At 35.4% G+C, this 21,082-nt stretch overlaps 1 protein-coding gene and 1 long non-coding RNA gene across 2 annotated transcripts in view; one reads left to right on the forward strand and one right to left on the reverse strand.

Moving 5' to 3' along the window:
* The window catches only part of LOC132101147 (latent-transforming growth factor beta-binding protein 4-like), an 89,120-nt gene that overhangs the window by 16,175 nt on the left and 51,863 nt on the right, over positions 1-21,082 (forward strand). The window contains exons 5-6 of the mRNA XM_059505862.1: positions 2,051-2,260; positions 14,715-14,939. Coding sequence (XP_059361845.1) covers positions 2,051-2,260; positions 14,715-14,939 — 435 coding nt within the window. The remainder of the gene's footprint in view (positions 1-2,050; positions 2,261-14,714; positions 14,940-21,082) is intronic.
* LOC132101203 (uncharacterized) lies at positions 1,011-2,028 on the reverse strand. Its single transcript, XR_009423151.1, has 2 exons — positions 1,455-2,028; positions 1,011-1,410 (listed from the first exon to the last, which is right to left on the reverse strand). It is a non-coding gene; the product is annotated as an uncharacterized LOC132101203 (long non-coding RNA).

Here is a 21,082-nt window from a genome sequence, read left to right on the forward strand (position 1 = left end):
AGAAACTCCTTAGGGAAAATAAATATAAATAAATCCATTGCTTATTTCTAAAATAGACATATAAATTGGGACTGCAGATTACGTAATCTTGGAACAATATGATGAGAAATCATTCTGTATTGAGATCTGAGACATTTTGTTGCAGAATTGGAGTTTTGGCAAATCTAAGCAAAGTCTGAGAGATTACTAAGACTTTTCTCTGGAGAAGTCAGTCTAAGTAACAGAATACTTGAGCAAAATTCAATTAGCTTTTGCTCATTGCTGTTTAGGAAAAACATTTTTAGATTTTATTCCCTGTAGGTGTATTCGACAGAAGTACTGCTCAAAAAACAAATTTGGGTAAACCATATCATCTGTGAAGAATGTGGCATCATCTTTTATAAGAACTAATCCCTTTAAACGCTCTGAACAATTTGTTCTTTGCTTGTGGAGTTGTTGACTTTGTGTGGATCCAGATACTTGTTCGGTCAAAAGCCTGTTTTAGATTAGGTTTATACTCAGTTTAAAAAGAAAAGTTCGTCCAAAAATTAAAATTACCATGATTTGCTCAACCTCATGTCACTCCAAACCAGAATGACCTGCTTTTTTCAGTGGAACTCAAAAGGATTTTTTGGAATTTCGAAATCCATGGAATTCTTGAGGGGAAAAACTGACAGCTCTTTCCAATAAAGCTCCAAAATGACAACAAAGAAAATATGATGTGCACACAAACTTCACAGAATACTGAGTGCCCTGTTGGTTATAGTGTTTGTTTTCTTTTTAATTATATTTGTATTAAATATTTATTTATTTGTGAAAAATACTGTCCTCTAAAGTATAAGCATTTTTCTTTTACACATTCATTTTAATCCATTGTCAAATGATTTCAAATTTCTTAAATATTAATAATAATAATTTTAATAAATCATATCGGCTTTATATCGGCCCCACTGCTTTCCAAAATATCGCCATCGGCTGTCAAAAAACACATATCGGTCCATCATACAAAAGGTTCTTTATGGAACCACCGATGCAAATAAAGAACTTTTATTTTGAAGAGCGTTCCAAGAAACATGCATAGAACCGTTCCATTCCACTCTAGAGTAATAGTAGAGGCCAAAACACTGGTCTGTACTTCAAACAAAGCTGTCATATGACTTGAATTATAGTCCTTTATAATATGTTATGGTGGTTTTTTGTCATTTTGTCCACAATCAGTTTCTGGAAAAGAGCAACGTGAACATTCTTCCGAATTTCTCCTTTTGTGTTCCACAGAAGAAGCAAAGTCTCAAAGGTGACTAAATGATTTATTCATGCTGAACTATTCGTAAACGTTCAACGCGCGCTGCAGGGGAACAGCGAAAGCTCGCCAAATGACCGCGTTGAAAATGCAGAGAAAAATAAACCCCTCCCTTCATCTACAAGCAACTGCTACACACACACACACACACACACACAAACACACACACACACACACCCACACACATTAAACGGCACTGACCTCACCCCCGTGTGCAATGCCAGAGACGCAGAGTCTCTCTCTCTCTCTCTCCCCTGCTAGTTTCCTGGGTTTCGCCGCCCACTCTGCTCTCTCCTCCTCATATGACAGAGAAAGTTCTCTCCTCATGTAGTGAGTGCGCTGAGAAGCCTGTCAGTGTGTTTGTGAGCGCAGGGCCGAAGGAGAGCAAGAGGGACATCAGTGGGTGATGGATCTGAACTCAATCGCTGCCAGAATTTGCTTGCAACAGCTCCTTCAAACACCAGGACGGCTGTGGTCTCCTCAGCAAACAGCTTTCTGAACCCATTCACAGCCACATATACAAACACACACACAGGTGTGTGTGGCGCACATTACCTCATATCTGTGCCAGAACACATGAATTGGGCTTCTTTTGTGCACTAGTTGATTCTTTCCAGGCATATTGCAGAGACGAGCCAAGAAAAAGACATTTCGGTCTTCATCCCGGGTTTGCGAGTGTGTGTGTGATGTGTGTGTGAACGGGGCTCACCATGCGTCCTCACTGTCTGACTCTGGTGCTCTGCTTTGGCTTTGCCCTCTGCCTCTGTCTAGCCGTGGCTCAGCTCTCGTCCGGCCAGCAGCAGAGCTCCGCTGTCGTCCGGGGAGGTTCGGAGCGGATCAAAGTGCTCTTCACCCCCACCATCTGCAGGCTGCGCTGCACGCAGGGACGCTGCACCAACTACTGCGAGCGCGGAAATGTCACCACTATCTACAACAGTGAGCAGGGAGGACAGACGCCGCCTGGATCCGGCTTCAGAGTGTGTGAGTAAAGGCACTTTATTGAGTTTACACTGTTTAACAACTAACAGCCTTAGCCTAGTGGTCTGATTCTCATTTAGTGTGTAAGGTTTCAAATCCTGATATTCAGTAATACCTATAAGAAAATTAAGAAAATATATGTATTTTATTTTTTTTTTAATTATGTAGGTTGGGTTTTGAACCCTTCTATACAATAACAACAACAACAATAATAAAAATAATTAAACAATGCATTATTATTATTATTATTATTGTTGTTATTGTTTTCTTTTGTCTTACTTAAATTTGTATTATTATTATTATTATTATTATTATTATAATAACTTAATTTATTATTTAAATTATAGTTTTAATGCAATATGTTTTGCAATATATATTTTTTTTACATTTACAATAATAAAAATATTAATCATAATATGATGAATAAGTGATTTATTTATTAAAAATACTTTAGGAAATGATATGTTAAATTCGCAATACATGATGATGGTGATGATGATTAAGTAAATACAATTTTATTAATATAAAATATTAATATGTTTATTTATTTGTTTTTTTAGAAATAAATATATGGTATAATTGAATTAGATATAATAATATAATTGAAAGTATTTTTTTTTTTTTTTTTAGATTTAAGACTAAATTTGACAGCCTTTGATCTTGAAGAGCAGACATGATGGAATGATGGAATGATGGAAGTGTTACTGAAAACTCTGGGGAGGCTTGTGTCTCCAGTATGAATGATGATTGCACACTTCTGCAGACAAACACACGCCTACATGCACATGCACAGACGCGCAGGTGTGTCAGACATTCATCTGAAGGTATTCATGAGCGCTGTGTGTTTGTGCTGAGGCGTCTGTTGTGTCTGCTTTGCTTCAGGAGCGACAAGCATGAGGAATGAATGAATGAGGTCCTCGCTGGACATTTGCATGGACATTGCAGTACAGTCTGTACTGAGAGACGGAGGGCTTGACCTGGGCGTTCGCTCTAAGATGCTTATCAAATGTGTCTTCTGTCACTGTTTATATCTGTTTATTTTTTCAATTTGTAGGCGTTATTGATGATGTATGTTCAGTGGGCTCCAAAAGTCTGAGATCACACTCAATTCTGGCATTCAGAATCTAATTTAAACAAAACTAGTGAAGATCCTCCACTATTATTAGGTTACTAATCAAAAAAAAAAAAAAAAAAACTAAATTCAATTCAAGTCTATTTGTATAGCACTTTTTACGATACAAATCATTACAAAGCAACTTTACAGAAAAATAAGTTTCTACAATATTTAGTAGTAGCTTATCAGTGGTGACTGTCAGCTTGTGCGCATATAGGGGTGGGCGATATCTCGATATTTAAAATATATCTTGACATTTTTTAAACACGATTTGAATTTTGACATATCATACATATATTGATATATTGTTTATATTTAATTCTGATTCTGTCTCTTTGCTTGTTTGCCTTCTCTGTGCTGTGCTCACCCCCCGCCTCCTTGCTTTTGTCCCCCCTTCCCTCGCGTGTACAGAACTAGTCTAAAAAAAAGGACAACTGGCTCCATTATATGGAGATACTTCAGTTGTAAGGCGTCGGGCGAACAGCAGGCAGATGTCTACTGTAGGGCCCAATGATTTCCGCGATGCAGAAAACACGGACGGAATCACGGAATCCAGTCATAAAAACGGAATTTACAGTTTAACGCGGAATGTCACGGAATTTGTCAAATTTTGAATTAATTAATCAAAAGTAGGTCATGCACTTACATCAAATCGCGATATGGACTAATATCTGCAAATATTAACCCGGAAAAATCTATTTAAATATGAATCCTGCATGTTCTGCGTGTCTGTGTTAATAAATGGCGCAGAAGCGCGTCTTCATTCATTAAACACACGGAATCGCGCGTGACGCTCGCGCTGATTTCAGCGTCTTTCCTCTCACTAAATAAAGATGTGAACACATGAGGAACATCTCCAGAACTGCTCTGAGAGTCACTTCATGAGCTTTCGACCGTTCGATTTGAGTAAAACTAGTGTCATATCACATCATAGACTAGTATCACATACACAGAACTGTAAAGGTAAACCCGTCAAAATAAAAGTATTTGCCAGAAACCTATTACTAGCCTATTGTTCAGCAGAATGTTCATAGCCCACTACTACTACTATTAAAATGAAACGTACATAATTTTTTAAGGAATAATCACACAACATTTCTTCCATGTTTCATTTTTAATAGTAAATCCCCTTTGTTTACCAAAAAATAAAGTTTGCTTAATTTGAAATAATTAAAAGATAAATTAAATGAATGTTTTATGCCTTCATTTGATAACCAGAAAAATGTAAATACACAGAATTTCTGAACGGAAAAAAACATTTCACATAAGTCTATTTTAATAATTTTTTTAACTAATTAAGTTGTTTTTATGCATTTAAATAATTACACATGCTAAAACACAGAATTAGGTAACAATAAAACATATGGTGAAGAAAAAAATAAAACGTTTCATAGGGCCCTAAACATGTAATATTTGGCATATTTGTTTTTGCAGTAGTTTTTGGGGGGTTATTTTTCCTGTAAAGATATCGAGATATATATCGTATATCGAGATATAGCAAAATATATATCGAAAATATACCTATGTGCATATGACAGGTTTTTTTTTTATTAATACAAGATAATAGTAGTCAGCCAGACGATCAACATTATTAACATTATTATATGTTGCAAAAAAAAAAATACAAATTCTATACAGATGATATCATCTGTGAACCAAAAGGTTGTTAAATAAGAAAAAGTGGAATCTATGAAAGCTTTTTTCCTCTTACTGAATAGAAAATAAAAGGTGATTGTGACTTTTTCTCACAATTCTGATTTTGCTTGAAATTCTGACAACTATTTTCCATCAATTCCGGAAAGAAATAATAATATATATATATATATATATATATATATATGACATAAAAAAAAAATTTTCATTTTTTTATTCTGCGTTTTATTAAGAATGTAAGAATTATTTCTTATTCTTTTTTTGCTTTTTTTAATTCTTTAAATTTCCTAGTTTATATCTCACATTATCTCTGAATTACAAGTTTATATTTCTCAATTGTGAGTTAGGGTTAGAATAAGACTTAGGGTTAGGATTAGGAATTGTTGGAAAAAGTAAGAATTGTGAGACATAAACTTAGATATGCAAGAAAAATAACAGAATTGTTAGATTAAATATCACCGTTATCTTTTTAAATTTATTCATTACGTGACGGAAAATAGCCCTAATGTACATATAAGAGTGTTTTTTGTTTTTTGTTTTTTTTTACGTTTACAAAAAGCAGTGTATATCATGGATTTGTGATGGTATTAGTGATCCATTGGTTTTCTGACCTATTCCATAGTACTGATTATCATATTCATATACCATGGTTCTTAAAAGTGAAAGAATACCATGATATTACTGTAGCATTTTCATTGTATTATCCCAATATCCATGATATTTTGTAAAGAGTGATCTAACAAATCCAATAAAAAAATAATAAACCTTTGCAATACAATGGTAATTTTTAAGTATGTTGCATTACAAAGCAAATAGCATGACTTAATCATGTTATATATATATATCAAAGAATCATGATATTATGCTGGTTCAATAGCCAGATCGGCTCCCACCCAGCCCCGAATTTTCGGTCCAGTTCTAAGCCCGAGGCAAGTGGCTTATTTTGTGAACCCAAGCTTGTATTCCTAGTCACTGTACCATGGGATATGCTTATGTAAGGCTTGAACAGTCCCCTTGACTTCAGTTTCCACTCGGGACCTGTTTCCTATTCAGCTCTTGCCTCTTGTCCAAGAGAAAATCAGCTCCAACAGTCCAGCTACATTGTGACCTATTTATACAAGTGCTGCCTGCAATCTCCATCCAGCTTCCTCTGATAAATTTTATACATTTGTGTTTTCTTCTGGTAAACATCCGTACATAAAAGCAGGAGATGATTTATATGTGTTCTGGAGATAAATGGGCATAAACACACATGCCATGTTTGTGGCATCAAAAGAAATGGTGTTGGCTTCCAGTTCTGAGAAATGTGCAGCTCGTCTCATTTATCAGTTTACTAAACCTCCGCCCAAAGCATCTTTTTAGTTGAGCAGATGGATGCCGGAGCTTACGTCTTTTACAGTGACTTCATGGTCAGTCTGGCATCCAGGCACGAGGCCAAGTGCTGGTTGTAATTTTGCTCGTCGGAGTCATTTGACAGCTGAATTACGACGACGAGAATGATTCGAATCTTTCACAGTAGTGATTGTAAACACGTAGTGAAAGTTTGACTGCTGAAAATACTAGATGTTTCTCGCCAATGCAATCCAGAGCTCTTTATATAACTATTTATATAAATAATGTCCCTGCCCCTCCTGGATTCATCTCAAAGGGGTTAGATCCTGATTAGACACATTTGTCTCCACTATTTTGTAGCTCCTAGTCACTTTCTGTGGATCCATGTGGGACTGTTAGTCGTGTTTCTTCTGGATTGTGCTTCCTTTGGCCTGGAAACATTTCATCTTCGCCAAATTTGTGTCATATGGTTCTGATTTCAGAGCTGCAGACTGTGAACGAAATGCTCACAAATGTGAAAAAAGGTGACAATAATTGAAAATCCCAACCTGGGCTTATTGGAAAAGTCTAATAATGTTGTTTCCAGAGGATATGAACACTAGTGGCAATAAAACACCAACAACTTTTATTCCTTTTCAGACAAATTATGATTGTAGTGGCAGATTATTGCTTAAATAAAGTCTTATTTTTGTGATATTTTGTGCACAATACTATGTTATGAGCTCAAAAAGTGCATAATTTGTAAACTAATACATTTTGATGTTTGCGTCACATAAAAAGCTCCATATGTTTGGCTTTTCTGATTAAGTTAACTTGCTTGTTAGCGCACCCGGTGCAGCACTGCACTTATGATGTGATACACTCAAGTACGAGTCCCACTTACTGTACATTTCATTTTGAAAGTGTCATTAAAAGTCCAAAAATGTCACTTCAGGCATAAGGTTGTAAAGTCCAGTTCTGTCAAGTTTTCATATGCATTTTTGTCAGAAATCATCTTGTGAGGTGGTGTTAGTTATTCAGATTTGCATGTACCATGAGCCATGATGTTCAATTTGTGAACAAATGACTCTGATGTACCGGAATGAAATGAAATGCTAGTAACACAGTATTTTCTCATACAGTACTCTAAGAATCTTTGTTTTACAGAATTTACAGCTTAAAAAGATTTATTCAGAATTATTGCAGGGACTGATTATACATGTGAAGCATTCACATTCTCAATGAACTGAAGCATTCATAGTTTTTCAGTTTGTCTCTATAGATTTTCAAATGAAGATGAGTTAACAATAAATGTATACATGCAGATGGGCTGAGCATCTGTGTCCGATCTGAGGCACGTGTTTGTAGGGCTTGTTATAAATCTCCTCCAATAGCTGGCTGCGGGTTTTGGGTGAACAGAGAGTCGAACACGTGGTGCCAAATAAAAGCTTGCAATCCTTCAGCTGCTTTAGCTGAAATCAGTGGAGAAAGCATGAAATGTACTTCCTGCCATGAGAAATCAAGCAGCCATTTCTTCTCACTGCGTACATGCGTGCATCTCTAAGGGTTAATTAGTTTACCTGCAGTGGCCCTCAGGGGCCCTGAAACATCTGGAGCATGGCAGAAAGCCAGAGACTATCAGAGGCACTCACAACATGTGTGTTATCGTACATGTACTGTACGTATGTGCGGATGCTTCGTGAAAGATTCAGCTTTCTAAACGGTTCAAATGTCGTCCTAGTTTTTTTATGATATGGAAAAATTCTTCCATGTAATCGTGGTTTGACATTAGTGGAAGTAAATCCATGTGTGTTAATGGGTTACAGAGAGATATGTGATATTGTACAGTAAACTTTTGAACCCTGGTTTTTGAGACTCTTGCAGGAACACAAAGGCACGTGAACACTAAGCTTTTTTAAGAGGTGCGGGGGGGGGGGGGGGGGGTTGTATGGGGGTACTGTAAGGGGGTCCGTGCTAAATTTATGGTTACATTTTCATACTGACATTAATTTATGCAGTTTTGTTTTATTTTTTATTTTTTAATGAAAATTAGGATTTAATGAAAAACACCACCAATCAATCAATCAATATATTTTACAAAATAAAAAGCTACTTTGCTGGACAGGGGAAAAAATGGGGAGAGAAAAATTAAACAAAATTTCAGCAAGGACACATTGAGTTGATGAAAAGTGTTACAGTGTTAGAGAAGACAGTGTTCTGTTTTACTTTCAATTTACTTTCAAACAGCTCTCACTCAGAAATTTCTAATAAATTTAAATTATCATTATTATTATTTTATAGTGCGGTATCCTTCCAAAATCCTCTTTTTTTAGTAAATCTGCTAAAATTATTGAAAAATTTTCATTGGTCTGCCAATACGTATGTGAGACACACTTGTTATCTCCATTGAAATGAATGGATTTGCAACTTTCTCTATTCTTCCCCAGAGTACAGCACACTAAGAGCACAACAGCATGTGTCTTTAATTTACCTCAAAATAGTTCTGCTGTTTCCCCTTTGACTTGAGTGATGATGCAGTCAGCCTTGAAGTTCATAGACATGTGCCCAAAATGTGTGTGTATCTGTGTGGATACAAATCTTCTTCCAAACTTATTTTTATATAAAAGTACTCATATGTCTTCTTTAAGACTTTAGCTTTAAACACAATCCTAAACTGGTATAGTCGAGTCTGGCAGGATCTCTTTCCTTTAAGCTGAAAGCATGAATGAATCTTTGAAGTGCAAATGAGACGTTCTTCTTGGACCTTCTCCAATGAAAATGTAATTTTCTTCCATTCGTGTCCTGTCAAGAGTTTTATAATTTTGTTGTTTCAGTCAAGCAGCGTATTCCTGGCCTTTCTTAATTTCAGAAGAATTTTATTTACATATTTCCCCCCTCGCTGAAAGTGTAGATTTGGCTTCCTGTTATCTGGCTGGAGCCAATATTTATCCGAACCCTCAATGGTTTCAAAACAACAGAATATATGTAGTCCAGAAATGAAGGTGGAAGGCTAGAAAATGAAAAGGTAGTGAGGGGGGGTTGCCAAATGTTTGTGTTTTTACACAGATGAGCTGAAGAACAAGTTCTTATCCTGGTTCAAAAACCACCATGATTCATTCATCTCCAAACGTACAAACCTCTGCCACATCATCTCCAAACAATAGCCAACCTCCCTCTCTTTCACATTAACATCCATAGAATACGGTCAAGTACATTCTAAAAAATACTGGGTTAAAAAACAACCCAACTTGGGTTGTTATTTGGCAACCCAGCACTGGGTGAACCCAACATGCTAAGTTGTTTTAAGTCAGCTATTGTATAAAAACTATTATATTACTGGCTTAAATTGGACTGGAATTTAAAAATCATTTAGAGTAGGACCCTAGCAACCATATACAGTAGTATGTGGCATATAATATTGCTGCATAAAAAAATTAATAATAATAATAATAATAATAATAATAATTTTGAGTTGGCTCTTTTGACTCAGACTATTGACAGGTTTCAGGTATCAACCTGGATATTGTCAAGTCATGGCCTAGCAACCATATTAAGGACCCTAGCAACCACATGACACTTTGAATAAACCTTATTTCAGCTTCAGAAGTCTGAACTGATATGTGATTAGGCTCTTTTGACTCACGCTGTCCATTCAGGCTTTCCCAAGCCAACATCAAAGTTTGATCGCAAACTTTAGCTTCTAGTTTGATGTATCTATGTTTTCTAGGAATTTAAATATACTACCACAAATAGGGTTTAAAACTATTTGCATGCATACAGCAGAGAATCAATGCTGACCTGGCACTGAATCCTGCCATAAAAATGATGGATACCTGTGGACTTTGGATGCTTTTCAGCTTCCGCTAAACCCTGGCTAATAGAGGTGTTTGTGTGTCAAGGAAACAAAGCAAATCTCATCTAACCAAATATAACTGGTTGGGTGACCTCAGCGTCTTTAATTCCCAAAATGAAACTGCTCAGATTTCTCTCATCTTCCACATACAAGCTCTTGTCAGCAACAGCTGGGAGGAAATGGGTCAGCCAAAGACGCCAGATCTTAACTGTCTCCTTGCTGTTTATGTGTGTTTACTTTAAAGAACAATAAAAGATAATATCATGTTTGTCATCTTCTCAATAAATTTCAATCCTGTTACAGCATTTACAAACATTGTGCAGTTTTTCTTGCTTCATTTTAGTCAATATTTGAATTAGAAAACGCACTTTTCTTCCCTGATAAACATGATTCATAATGGCTTCTGTACCATTTTTACCACCAACTCTGTTAGATAAGATCCAGAAATATATTCTGCACTTATTTAGGTTTTTAGGTCAATAAATAATGTAGATTGCAAACTGGGTTGATTAAAGTAAAAGAAGAAAGTTTACATCGGTAACTGGACCAACAGTTGGATCAAAAATCAAAAACCACTTGCAATTTTTTTTTTTTTTTTTTACATTTATGGAAACTTTAGACTCTTGTTTATTTATTAATTGATTTAATTTAATATTGTAATTATAATTGTAATGTAATTAATATTTAAAAAATGTAATTATTTTACTTAATAGTATTGTATTATATTGTGTTATATTATATTGTGTAATATTATAGTATAAGTAATTCTTAATAAATTATATTTAATACTATAATTTTATTTAATACTCTGATACTCTATTTATTGTTAAAATATCATCAAATTTACAATTACCGTCATATCATCAGAGTAATTAAAGTTTAATATGTATACAAAAAAATGTATGTGCTCTGTAAAAAGTGGCACCTTGCAATTGTTAAATTCCTACCTAATTTAACCCATAAAAATATAAAGTAACCCATAAAAGTTTTTTTGGCATCAGTTGATCTGTACAGGTTGGTTTTATGGATTGAATAAAAACCAGTTAGTGTAGATGTTTCCATTTTTTAGTTTGACCTTAGTTTCTTAGTATTAGCCAGCATAATTTGGAGTGATCAGATTAATTTTTTCAAGTAACTAGTAAAGTAACGCATTACTTTTTAACAGAGGTGGGTAGTAACGAGTTACATTTACTTCGTTTCATTTAATTGAGTACATTATTTGGGTAACTAATACTTTTGAAGTATATTTAAATATGGGTACTTTTACTTAAAGTAAATTTTTATTTAAAAACTGTACTTTTATTTTGTTACTGTGGGCGAGGCGCCTCTCGTTGCTTTATTTTAATTCAATACAAGTTATAAATACTTATTATAAGTTATAATACAGTTTATTCCAAACGCACCGTCTACTTTACTCTTGGCAATGAGCGATGCCCATTCGTGAATGATTCATTCTTTTGAGTAAATTCTGTTCAAAGGCTTGATCATACCAGATGGCAAACCAGTGAATTGGTTTGCAAATCAGTTTGAATGATTCGTTTAGTTCCCTGCTGCATGTGCTGAGTCGTCAGAAGCGGTTTTTACTCAGAGATGTAACAAAGTTTAAGAACATCAAGAGCGTTGAAGACGTGGCTTTGGATCTACAGTCAATTGAAAGCAAATCTGCTATTTATAAAGATCTTTATTAGATGAACACCGTGTGTGCTGTCTACGGTTCAACAGGTATAGATAGGCTACTTTCGATTACAGTACACGATACCACTATGACATTACCAGTTTTGTTGTACATTTAAATATTTCAAGGTTTTGTTTTGTTTGTGTTTTAATTTCTAATGGTTACGACTTACAGCTTGGGAAAATAAAAAATTGAATATTCCATTTTGAGCTTGATTAGTTTGATTCATTTTGAGTATAAATACTGAGTACCTCTTGGGCTAGTTTAGAACATGCAACCACAATTATGGGAAAGACTACTGACTTGACAGTTGTCCAGAAGACAATAATCAACACCCTCCACAAGGAGGGTCAGCCACAGAAGGTCATTGCTGAAAGGGCTGGCTGTTCACAGAGTGCTGTATCAAAATATATTAATAGAAAGTTGACTGGAAGGAAAAAGTGTGGTAGGAAAAGGTGCACAAGCAACAGGGATGACCACAGCCTTGGGAAGATTGTCAGGAAAAGCCAATTCAAGAACTTGGGAGAGCTTCAAAAGGAGTGGACTGAGCCAGAGTCAGCGCATCAAGAGTTACCACACTCAGACGTCTTCAGGAAAAGAGCTACAGAAGTCACTCCTGAACCAGAAAAAGCATTTCACCTGGGGTGAGGAGGAAAAGAACTGGACTGTTGCTCAGTGGTCCACAGTCCTCTTTTCAGATGAAAGTAAATTTAGCATTTCATTTGGAAATCAAGGTCTGGAGTCTGGAGGAAGACTGGAGGGGCACAGAATCCAAGCTGCTTGAAGTTCAGTGTGAAGTTTCCTAAGTCAGTGATGATTTGGGGTCCAGTGACATCTGCTGGTGTTGCTCCATTGTGTTTAATCAAGTCCACAGTCAATGCAGCCATCTATCAGGAAATTTTGGAGCACGTTATGCTTCCACATGCTGACAAGCTTTATGGAGATGCCGATTTCATTTTCCAGCATTGGCCATAGTGCCACAACCACTTCGAAGTTGTTTGATGACCATGATATTACTGTGCTTGATTAGCCAGTTGGCTATGCTTGAACTCACCTGACCTGAACCTCACAGAGAATCTATGGGGTATTTTGAAGAGGAAGATAAGTGACTTCTGTCAAACAATAAAGAGGAGCTGAAGGCCACTATCAAAGCAACCTGGGCTTCAATAACACTTCAGCAGTGCCACAGACTGATCGCCTCCATGCCACGCCGCAGTGAAGCAGTAATTCATACAGAAGAAGCCCTATCCAAGTATTTAGTGCATAATTAAACCTGCTTTGGAGATCTTGAACATTTCTGATTTGTAATTCTTTTTTTGATTGATCTTTGAGAAAATTTTCACGTTTTTTGAGGTACTGAATTTTAAATTTTCCTAAGCTGTAAGTCATAACCATCAGAATTAAAACAAAAAGCTCTTGGAATATTTAAGTTTGTGTGCAATGAATCTAGAATATAAGAATGTTTGCTTTTTGAATTAATTTACAGAAAAAAAATAACTTTATCATGATATTTAAATTTTTTTAGATGAACCTGTACATAGTAACTAGTAACTAACTACTTGAGTAGGTTTTTTTTTTTTTTCAATACTTGTTTACTCTTACTCAAGTAACTATTCCAACTAATAGTTTTAGTTTTACTTGAGTAAATATTTCTATACATACTTTTACTTGAGTACAGTTTTTGGGTACTGCTTTTTCATTTACAAGAAAATATTGTAGTTACCTTTTCAAAGTGACTGACAAGTCTCCTATCCCCATATTTGGAGAAATAATGAGTACAGAGGCGTTGTGTGCACTGTCTGAACATGATGTTACTTTAGTTCTAGACTATGCATTAATTCATCCCACTCACAAAAAAATAAAGTTTCATCAAAATGAATTAAAACAGTGAAAGGTAAACTCAGAATGCATTACTTTTAAAATGAACTTTCCCCAACACTGATAATTTGAGAAAGCAAGAACCAAAACTTTTCTATAAAGCGTTAACATGGTCAGTGTCAAATTTGATTAGTGATCTAGAAATTAATTCTCCATCATTTGTTTTACATTTTTATCAAATCCCTAAAACCTCTTTATTTCCATGATTAAATTTGATTTTAAAACTCAAATTAATGATGTGGTCACAGGACACCACTGAAAACCTGTTGAGTTTTCGGATTGGAGGAGCAGAAAATAATACTTACTGGTGACAGCTGGAAAGTTTTAATGAATCATTATGAAAGAAAACTATTGTGATTTGATTTTATGTTGAAGATTAGATTTAGCCTGGTTCTGTCTGATCGTTCTTTCTCAAGGGCATGTTTTCTGAGTTGTGTATGTTGTTGTATGGAGCTCTTTCTACATGGGGTTTGTTTGACAGATGTGTTTGGATCTAGAAATCATGCTAGAGCGATTGCAGATGAATACTGCAAAAACAACCATGGAGAGACCCTCTCTTTCTCTCTTTCCTTCTCTCGCTCACACACACGGTACATTCATTTTCATTTTTTTATGCATGGGCTTGGTCCAAGCTTTCCAAACGTATTAATACATCTCGGACATGAGATATAGAAGGCATTCCGAGGCCAATGATGACATAAAAACAAAAATCAGTTGCTTTTTATAGAAACTTTCCATTTTGAGAGGCACTAAACCAAGACTCATAACTACAGTAGGTTGTTAACAGCATCCATTCAAAGACAATGATGACTGTGTTATGTGTCTTTCATCAGAACCTTATTGAGCTGCTGTGGGTTTTAGAGCAATAATTGCATAATTGTATAAAGTTGATGAGTGATGGATGAAGTCATTCATCAGGGATTTTCTCTGTTTCTCTGTATTTTTACTCACTTTCTGTTCTTTCTCCCGTCAGTCGTGTGTCCGATGTTGTGTAAGAACGGAGGAGTGTGCGTACAGAAGGATCAGTGTCTCTGCCCGCCCAACTTCACTGGGAAGTTCTGCCACATCCCCGTCTCCACCGCCGCCTCCACCAATGACATCGAGAAACGGGCCACGGGTGCTGTGGATTCAGCCAATCAGCCAATGACATCTGAGTACATTCTGCCTCTGCAGACGCCTGAGCAGATCAACACCAATGGTGAGAGTGACTGTATCTCAGGGTGGTTTCACAAAAAGCACTGTTCATTTAACAAATGTTGATTTATGGAGGGGCATTTTGTCACACAAATGGGGACCTGATGTTCAATCATGTCAATTTGAATTACAATTTTTAAGTTCTACCTGAAGTTAAAAGACATTTCAACAGCATATTGGTATTTCAAATATTTCGAAGCATGTGAAAGGATTTTGACTATGTGAAAAATAAGTGTGCTTAATTCTAGTGAATGTGCACTTACAGTATAGTGCACGGGCGTGGTAGTGGGGGGAAAAGTGGATCTGACTACCCAGGGCCCCGTCTAGGGAGAGTGCCTTTTGAAATCCCATCATAATTTTAATTATTTTTTTGTACATTTTTTATTTTTTTTGTAGCCTAATACGAATTAATTGGGCCCTCCAATTGATGTCATTATTCATTTCAAAATGTATTGATAACACCAACTGAGAGAATGAACTCAGTGCCAGACACTCTGGACCCCCGCCAAAAAATGGTTTAGTCCGCCACACAGTGAGTCTTGAGCGGTCTAGAGCCTGGGAGCCTGATTATGCTGCGCAAAAAAAAGCCCAAATCGGGCTTTCAAAAAAAAAGAAAGACAGGAAGGAAGGAAAAAGAAAGGAGGCAGAATGAGGGGAAGCAGCTGATGACTGCTTTCTTTCCAAAAGGTGAACTGAGTTTGCTTGTTATGCACCTACATCCAATTAAAGTTAACGTAGTCAACTCCAGACAGCTGCTGCTAATGTATGTATGCTAATGTTAAATCGTTAGCTTAGTTTGTCAACCAGGCTGATTGTTGCTGTAAGTAAATTATGGGCCAGGCCTAACGTCAGGTTGCCAACATTAACCAGTTTCAGAAACAAACAGTGCTGTGCTTAAAAGCTATAGTCAATGCTCAATAAATTCATGATGTTATCAAAGCCAATGAATAGGGTTGCAAAATTCTGGGAATTTTCAAAGTTGGAAAATTTCCATGGGAGTTAACAGGAATATAAGGGAATTAATGGGAATTTACAAAACTGAAAGGTTATTCCTTTATAGTTGACATTTTTTTTTCATTATGGCAGGCTTAGCTTATTTGATTGGTTTCTGAGGGTACAGTTGTCTCGTGTTCTCCTGTTCAAAAATAAATGTTTTTAATTTAAAACTTGCATCAGTATCATGGATCAAAATGTTAGTACACAAACGAACCCGATGTAGCCTAAGGTTTAAAGGTATTTGAGCACAAGTAGGCCAAATGCATCAATTCAGGTGGTGAATGAAAGAACCAGTCATTACTATAATCTGATTTGATTATAGATTTAAACACTATTTATACTTGTTTATATTCAAATAATAATAAAAAAAAAATTTCATTCAAAATTGAATTTTCATTTTGCTAACCCGCATCGTACAATGGCATGTGTAGGGGGCCCACTGACATTGAGAGTATACAGGGCCCAGAATTTGGTGCTACGCCCCTGGTATAGTGTACTTAAAGGGTTAGTTCACCCATATATTAAAATTATGTCAAACAGTCCATGTGACATCAGAGGGTCAGTAAGAATATTTTGAAGCATCGAAAATACATTTTGGTCCAAAAATAGCAAAAACTACGACTTTATTCAGCATTGTCTTCTCTTCCGTGTCTGTCGTGAGAGAGTTCAAAACAAAGCAGTTTAGTGATATCCGGTTTGCGAACGGATCACTCGATGTAACCGGATCTTCTTGAACCAGAACTGAAGATGAACACCGAGCCGAGCCAGATTCTCGAGTCAAGAACCGTTTATGTCAGACGTGTCTGATTCGAGAACCGAGGAGCTGATGATACTGTGCATGTGTGATTCAGTGTGAAGCAGACTGACACACAGGGCGTCTGAACCGAACTGACTCTTTTGATGATTGATTCTGAACTGATTCTGTGCTAATGTTATGAGCGCGGGTAAACCGAAGGATTGAATCATCGGCAATCATCGGCAATGATGTAATAATGTCGAACACAAAAGATCCGGTGAACCGTTTTCTTCAACCAGTTTATTGAATTGAACTGTCCGAAAGAACCGGTTCGTGGAAAAGAACCGAACTTCCCATCACTACTGGTAATATGAAAACCGATGCAACCGGTTTGTTTTGCTTTGTTTTGAACTCTCTCACAACAGACACGGAAGAGAAGACAATGCTGAATAAAGCTATTTTTGGACCAAAAATTTGCATATTTTCGATGCTTCAAAATATTCTAACTGACCCTCTGATGTCACATGGACTACTTTGATGATGTTTTTCTTACCTTTCTGGACATGGACAGTATACTGTACACACAGCTTCAATGGAGGGACTGAGAGCTATCGGACTAAATCTAAAATATCTTAAACTGTGTTCTGAAGATGAATGGAGGTCTTACGGGTTTGGAACGACATGAGGGTGAGTTATTAATGATATAATTTTAATATTTGGGTGAACTAACCCTTTAAAATCTCAAAAGTACATAAAAACAGGAATTAATATAATGTTAGTTAAATAAAACGGCACTTAAGTAGAGTACATTTTAGATCAAATTTAAATTTAAAAATTAATAATCTTTTGTTGTGTTTTAAAAGAAGTACATGGATTTTGATTTGTTGAGAAACATCCTAAAGCACATGTAAAGTACTTAATTATAATTTTGTGTGTGTGTTAAATAAAGGCCTAGAAAATATTTTATTTAATGTATTTAAATGTACTAAATTGCAACTTTGTTATTACAAATGTGTAATAAAATATATGTTCAAAATATGTGACATACATGCACACTAGACAATAAATGCAATATCAAAATAAACTTAAATATTACTTACAGCAACTGGGTCAAATACCAGTCTTAAGTTCAACTAATTGCATTTTAATTATTATTATTTTTTTAATGTCTAAAAACTTGACATTCAGTTTGCAATTCAAATATATAAATATATATATATTAAAGTGTATTATTTCTGCAATAAGTATGTTTTTTTAAAGTTTGTGTCTTTCACAAGGGTACAGCAAATTTTAACAATTTAAGCAAAATTAGAAGAATAGACCAAACACACCGTTTAATAAATTTTTTTACGGTTATATGTGTTTTGGCGCTGTAGTCTGTTGTGTAACTCATGGCCACATACAGATCCAGACTGTCGTGATGGTGAAAAATGACTGTGTCACAGACTGGTGACATTTATTTTCTGTTTTCATTTGGCTGTGATCCGTAAATGACAGCATTGGAGTCCTGTGAGGAATTAAAGCAGAAACACGGCTGATACATCACGCAGATGTCAGTTACACCTGGAATATGTGAGCGCAGTGCTTGAATAGATCATGTGTCTCGTGTGTGGGTTTGTTGAGGAAGAATGACATCAGGGAAAGCACCATGTCCACAGTTTTTACTCTGAAATCTGCTCTGGGCTGTACTAAGACCTGATGCCATTTTAATATACCTGTACGTATTTTCTGGCCATTTGGCCTCGTTGTTAGACAGAGGTAATGGAGAGTAACAGGACACGTCAATGCCAGAAATGAGTCTGCGTCACTCAGGAGCAACACAGGTCTTCAGTAAATAGTCATATACTTTCTTTCAGGTTGATCATCTAAACCAAACTCATTGCTGTAGCTCTTTGCAGTTTCATTCTACAAGAAACAACACCACAACACTTAATACCCATAGTCATGTGTGTTTATTCTGTCAGGGATTGAATTTAGTATGCTGTGCAATCATTGGCTGTGTTCTTTGTTCACTTCTAGAATAAAAAATGTCCTGATCATTTACTCACCCTCATGAAAGAAATGAAGGAAAACATTGCAGGATTTTTCTCCATATAGTGGATTTCAATGGGAGCCAATGGGTTTAAGGTGTCATTAAATTAAAAAATCTGCATAAAAATAAAAGACACATTGCATTTGACCCACAAACCATTGTACAGAACATGTACTTTAAATCTTAAAAGTACATTTTAAAAATCGTTCTTGCAGATAATACAGTATTAATGCAATGAAAGGCCACTGAAGTGACTTAAAGAGAGAAAAAGTGCACTTTGTAATAATGTCATATTAAAAGTTTTACTTTAAAGCGCATTTTAAATCATTGTTTTAATCATCTTTTGTCATGCTTTAAAGAAGTGCACTTATTTTGATGTGTGGACTAACACAGTGGTTCCCAAACTTTTCCATTCTACGACCCACCTAGACAAGTGTAATCTATTTCACGACCCACCAAAATATATATATATAAAAAAAATAAGAAAACGATTGACATTACTTTAAGCCTAATCTTAAAAGTTTGATGACAGAAATTAAGTATTTAATAAAAATAACAAATTTTCACTACTAATATTTCAGTTTTAATTTTTGTTTACAGACGTTAAAATATGTAGTGTCCATAAAAACGTTAAGCAGGCTCACTCTAGTGAACTGTAATCTGCGCTGCTGTGTTTTGTTGCAGAAAATACATTCATGATCTTCCGTTTGTGTCGGCGAGAACGGAGCACAATCCAACACTTATTTAGAAAAGCATGAGAAGCAAAGCAGAGCTATCTAACACAGTTTTGAGATTAAAATAATTGTGAAATTGGTAAAAAATTATAATAAACAGATGTGTCTCATTTTAAATAATAATAAAAAAAATATATTTATTTTTGTGATGGTTAAATAAATGTTCAGCAATATCTTCAAAAGACTTCTGAACTTTGGCAAATTTTTCTCTAAACAGAGATGATACATCAAGGAAATATTGCAAACTTTTGTACATTTTGTTATGTGGAAATGTTTAAATCTTGTAGTGTTACAATTAATCCTGCATTTGTGCCCTGCTTATGGAATTACATTTGTTTCAATAATAATGAACGAAACTTTATAAAACTGAACGTAACTTTTTCAGAAACTATCAAAAATATGCCATTACAAAAGAAGAAAAACACTATGAAAATGAAAAAAAATTAACTCAGTCGCACAAATTTAACAGGCTCTTCAAATATGCTTCATTCTTTGTTAATGTTTTTCAAAGATTCGTTTTCGCTAATCGTGGATTCTGAATTCATTGCTACAGATTTCGCTTACGTTTCGCAGTTTTTCGTTTGGTGTTTTGACACAAACATCTCATGGGGGTGGTGTTAACAGTGATCTACTCTGATTGGATAGTGAGCTTTTGATGGACAGGTGCTCTCTGACCGGGAAGTACAGACGCCACCCAGTGGCCTCTCTCGTCCTTCACTGTCGTCGCTCCTCTTTTGTATACTTCCTATCTCCTCCGGGGTTCTCGAGACCGGTGAGTGTTGCAGGTGTCGCTCATTTCCCAATCACTCCACGGCTCTCGGCCCCGCCCCACTCGTCACATTCGTGCAGCCCTAGACTGAACTGTGTGAGTGTGTGTGTGTGTTTTTATTGAAACGCAAATTTAGCTGCAGCCAAGTGACTTTGTGTGACCCACCTTGTTCCATTCTGTGACCCACAAGTGGGTCGCGACCCACAGTTTGAAAACCCCTGGACTAACATACTAAAGCACATGTGAAGTACTGGATTAAAATTTTAACTGTAGTATGTTATTCAACATTACATTTTATAGATAACATATTTTTAACATACTAAATTAAAACTTAATCATTACAAATGTGTAATTACAAATATATTTAAAAACATGGCACGAAAACATACAATAAAAATGGTTTTAAAGTATATTTTAGTTGTTTATAAATGGTTGTCAGGACATTCAATAATAATTTTAACCATATTTCAAAGACAGTAGATGTAATTATGAAATTTTATAGAAATATGTACTGACGTCTTACTTAATTGGGTAAAAATAACTCCAGTGTTGCATTTATTAAATTAAACTACTACATTTTCATTTAACTAGCATGCACTTAATTATTCAAAAACATTCCAAGTTCATACTTAAGTATATACTTTTAAAGTGTATTATTTCCTTACTATTTTTAGAAGTATGCAACTTCTTTTTTACAAGAAATTAGCATTAGATTATTAATTCAGACTAAATTTAAGATGTTAGTAACACTGTACACCCAAATAAATTGGCAAAACATAAAATCACATCAATAAGTTTGATTCAAGAAATTCAGAGTTGGAGTAAGCAGGTTTTTATGTTGTACTCATAACTGTTAATTTCTCTTAACATTATTTGAATA

The sequence above is a fragment of the Carassius carassius genome, chromosome 23 (assembly GCF_963082965.1).
Source record: "Carassius carassius chromosome 23, fCarCar2.1, whole genome shotgun sequence".
In the NCBI taxonomy this organism is placed as follows: domain Eukaryota; kingdom Metazoa; phylum Chordata; class Actinopteri; order Cypriniformes; family Cyprinidae; genus Carassius; species Carassius carassius.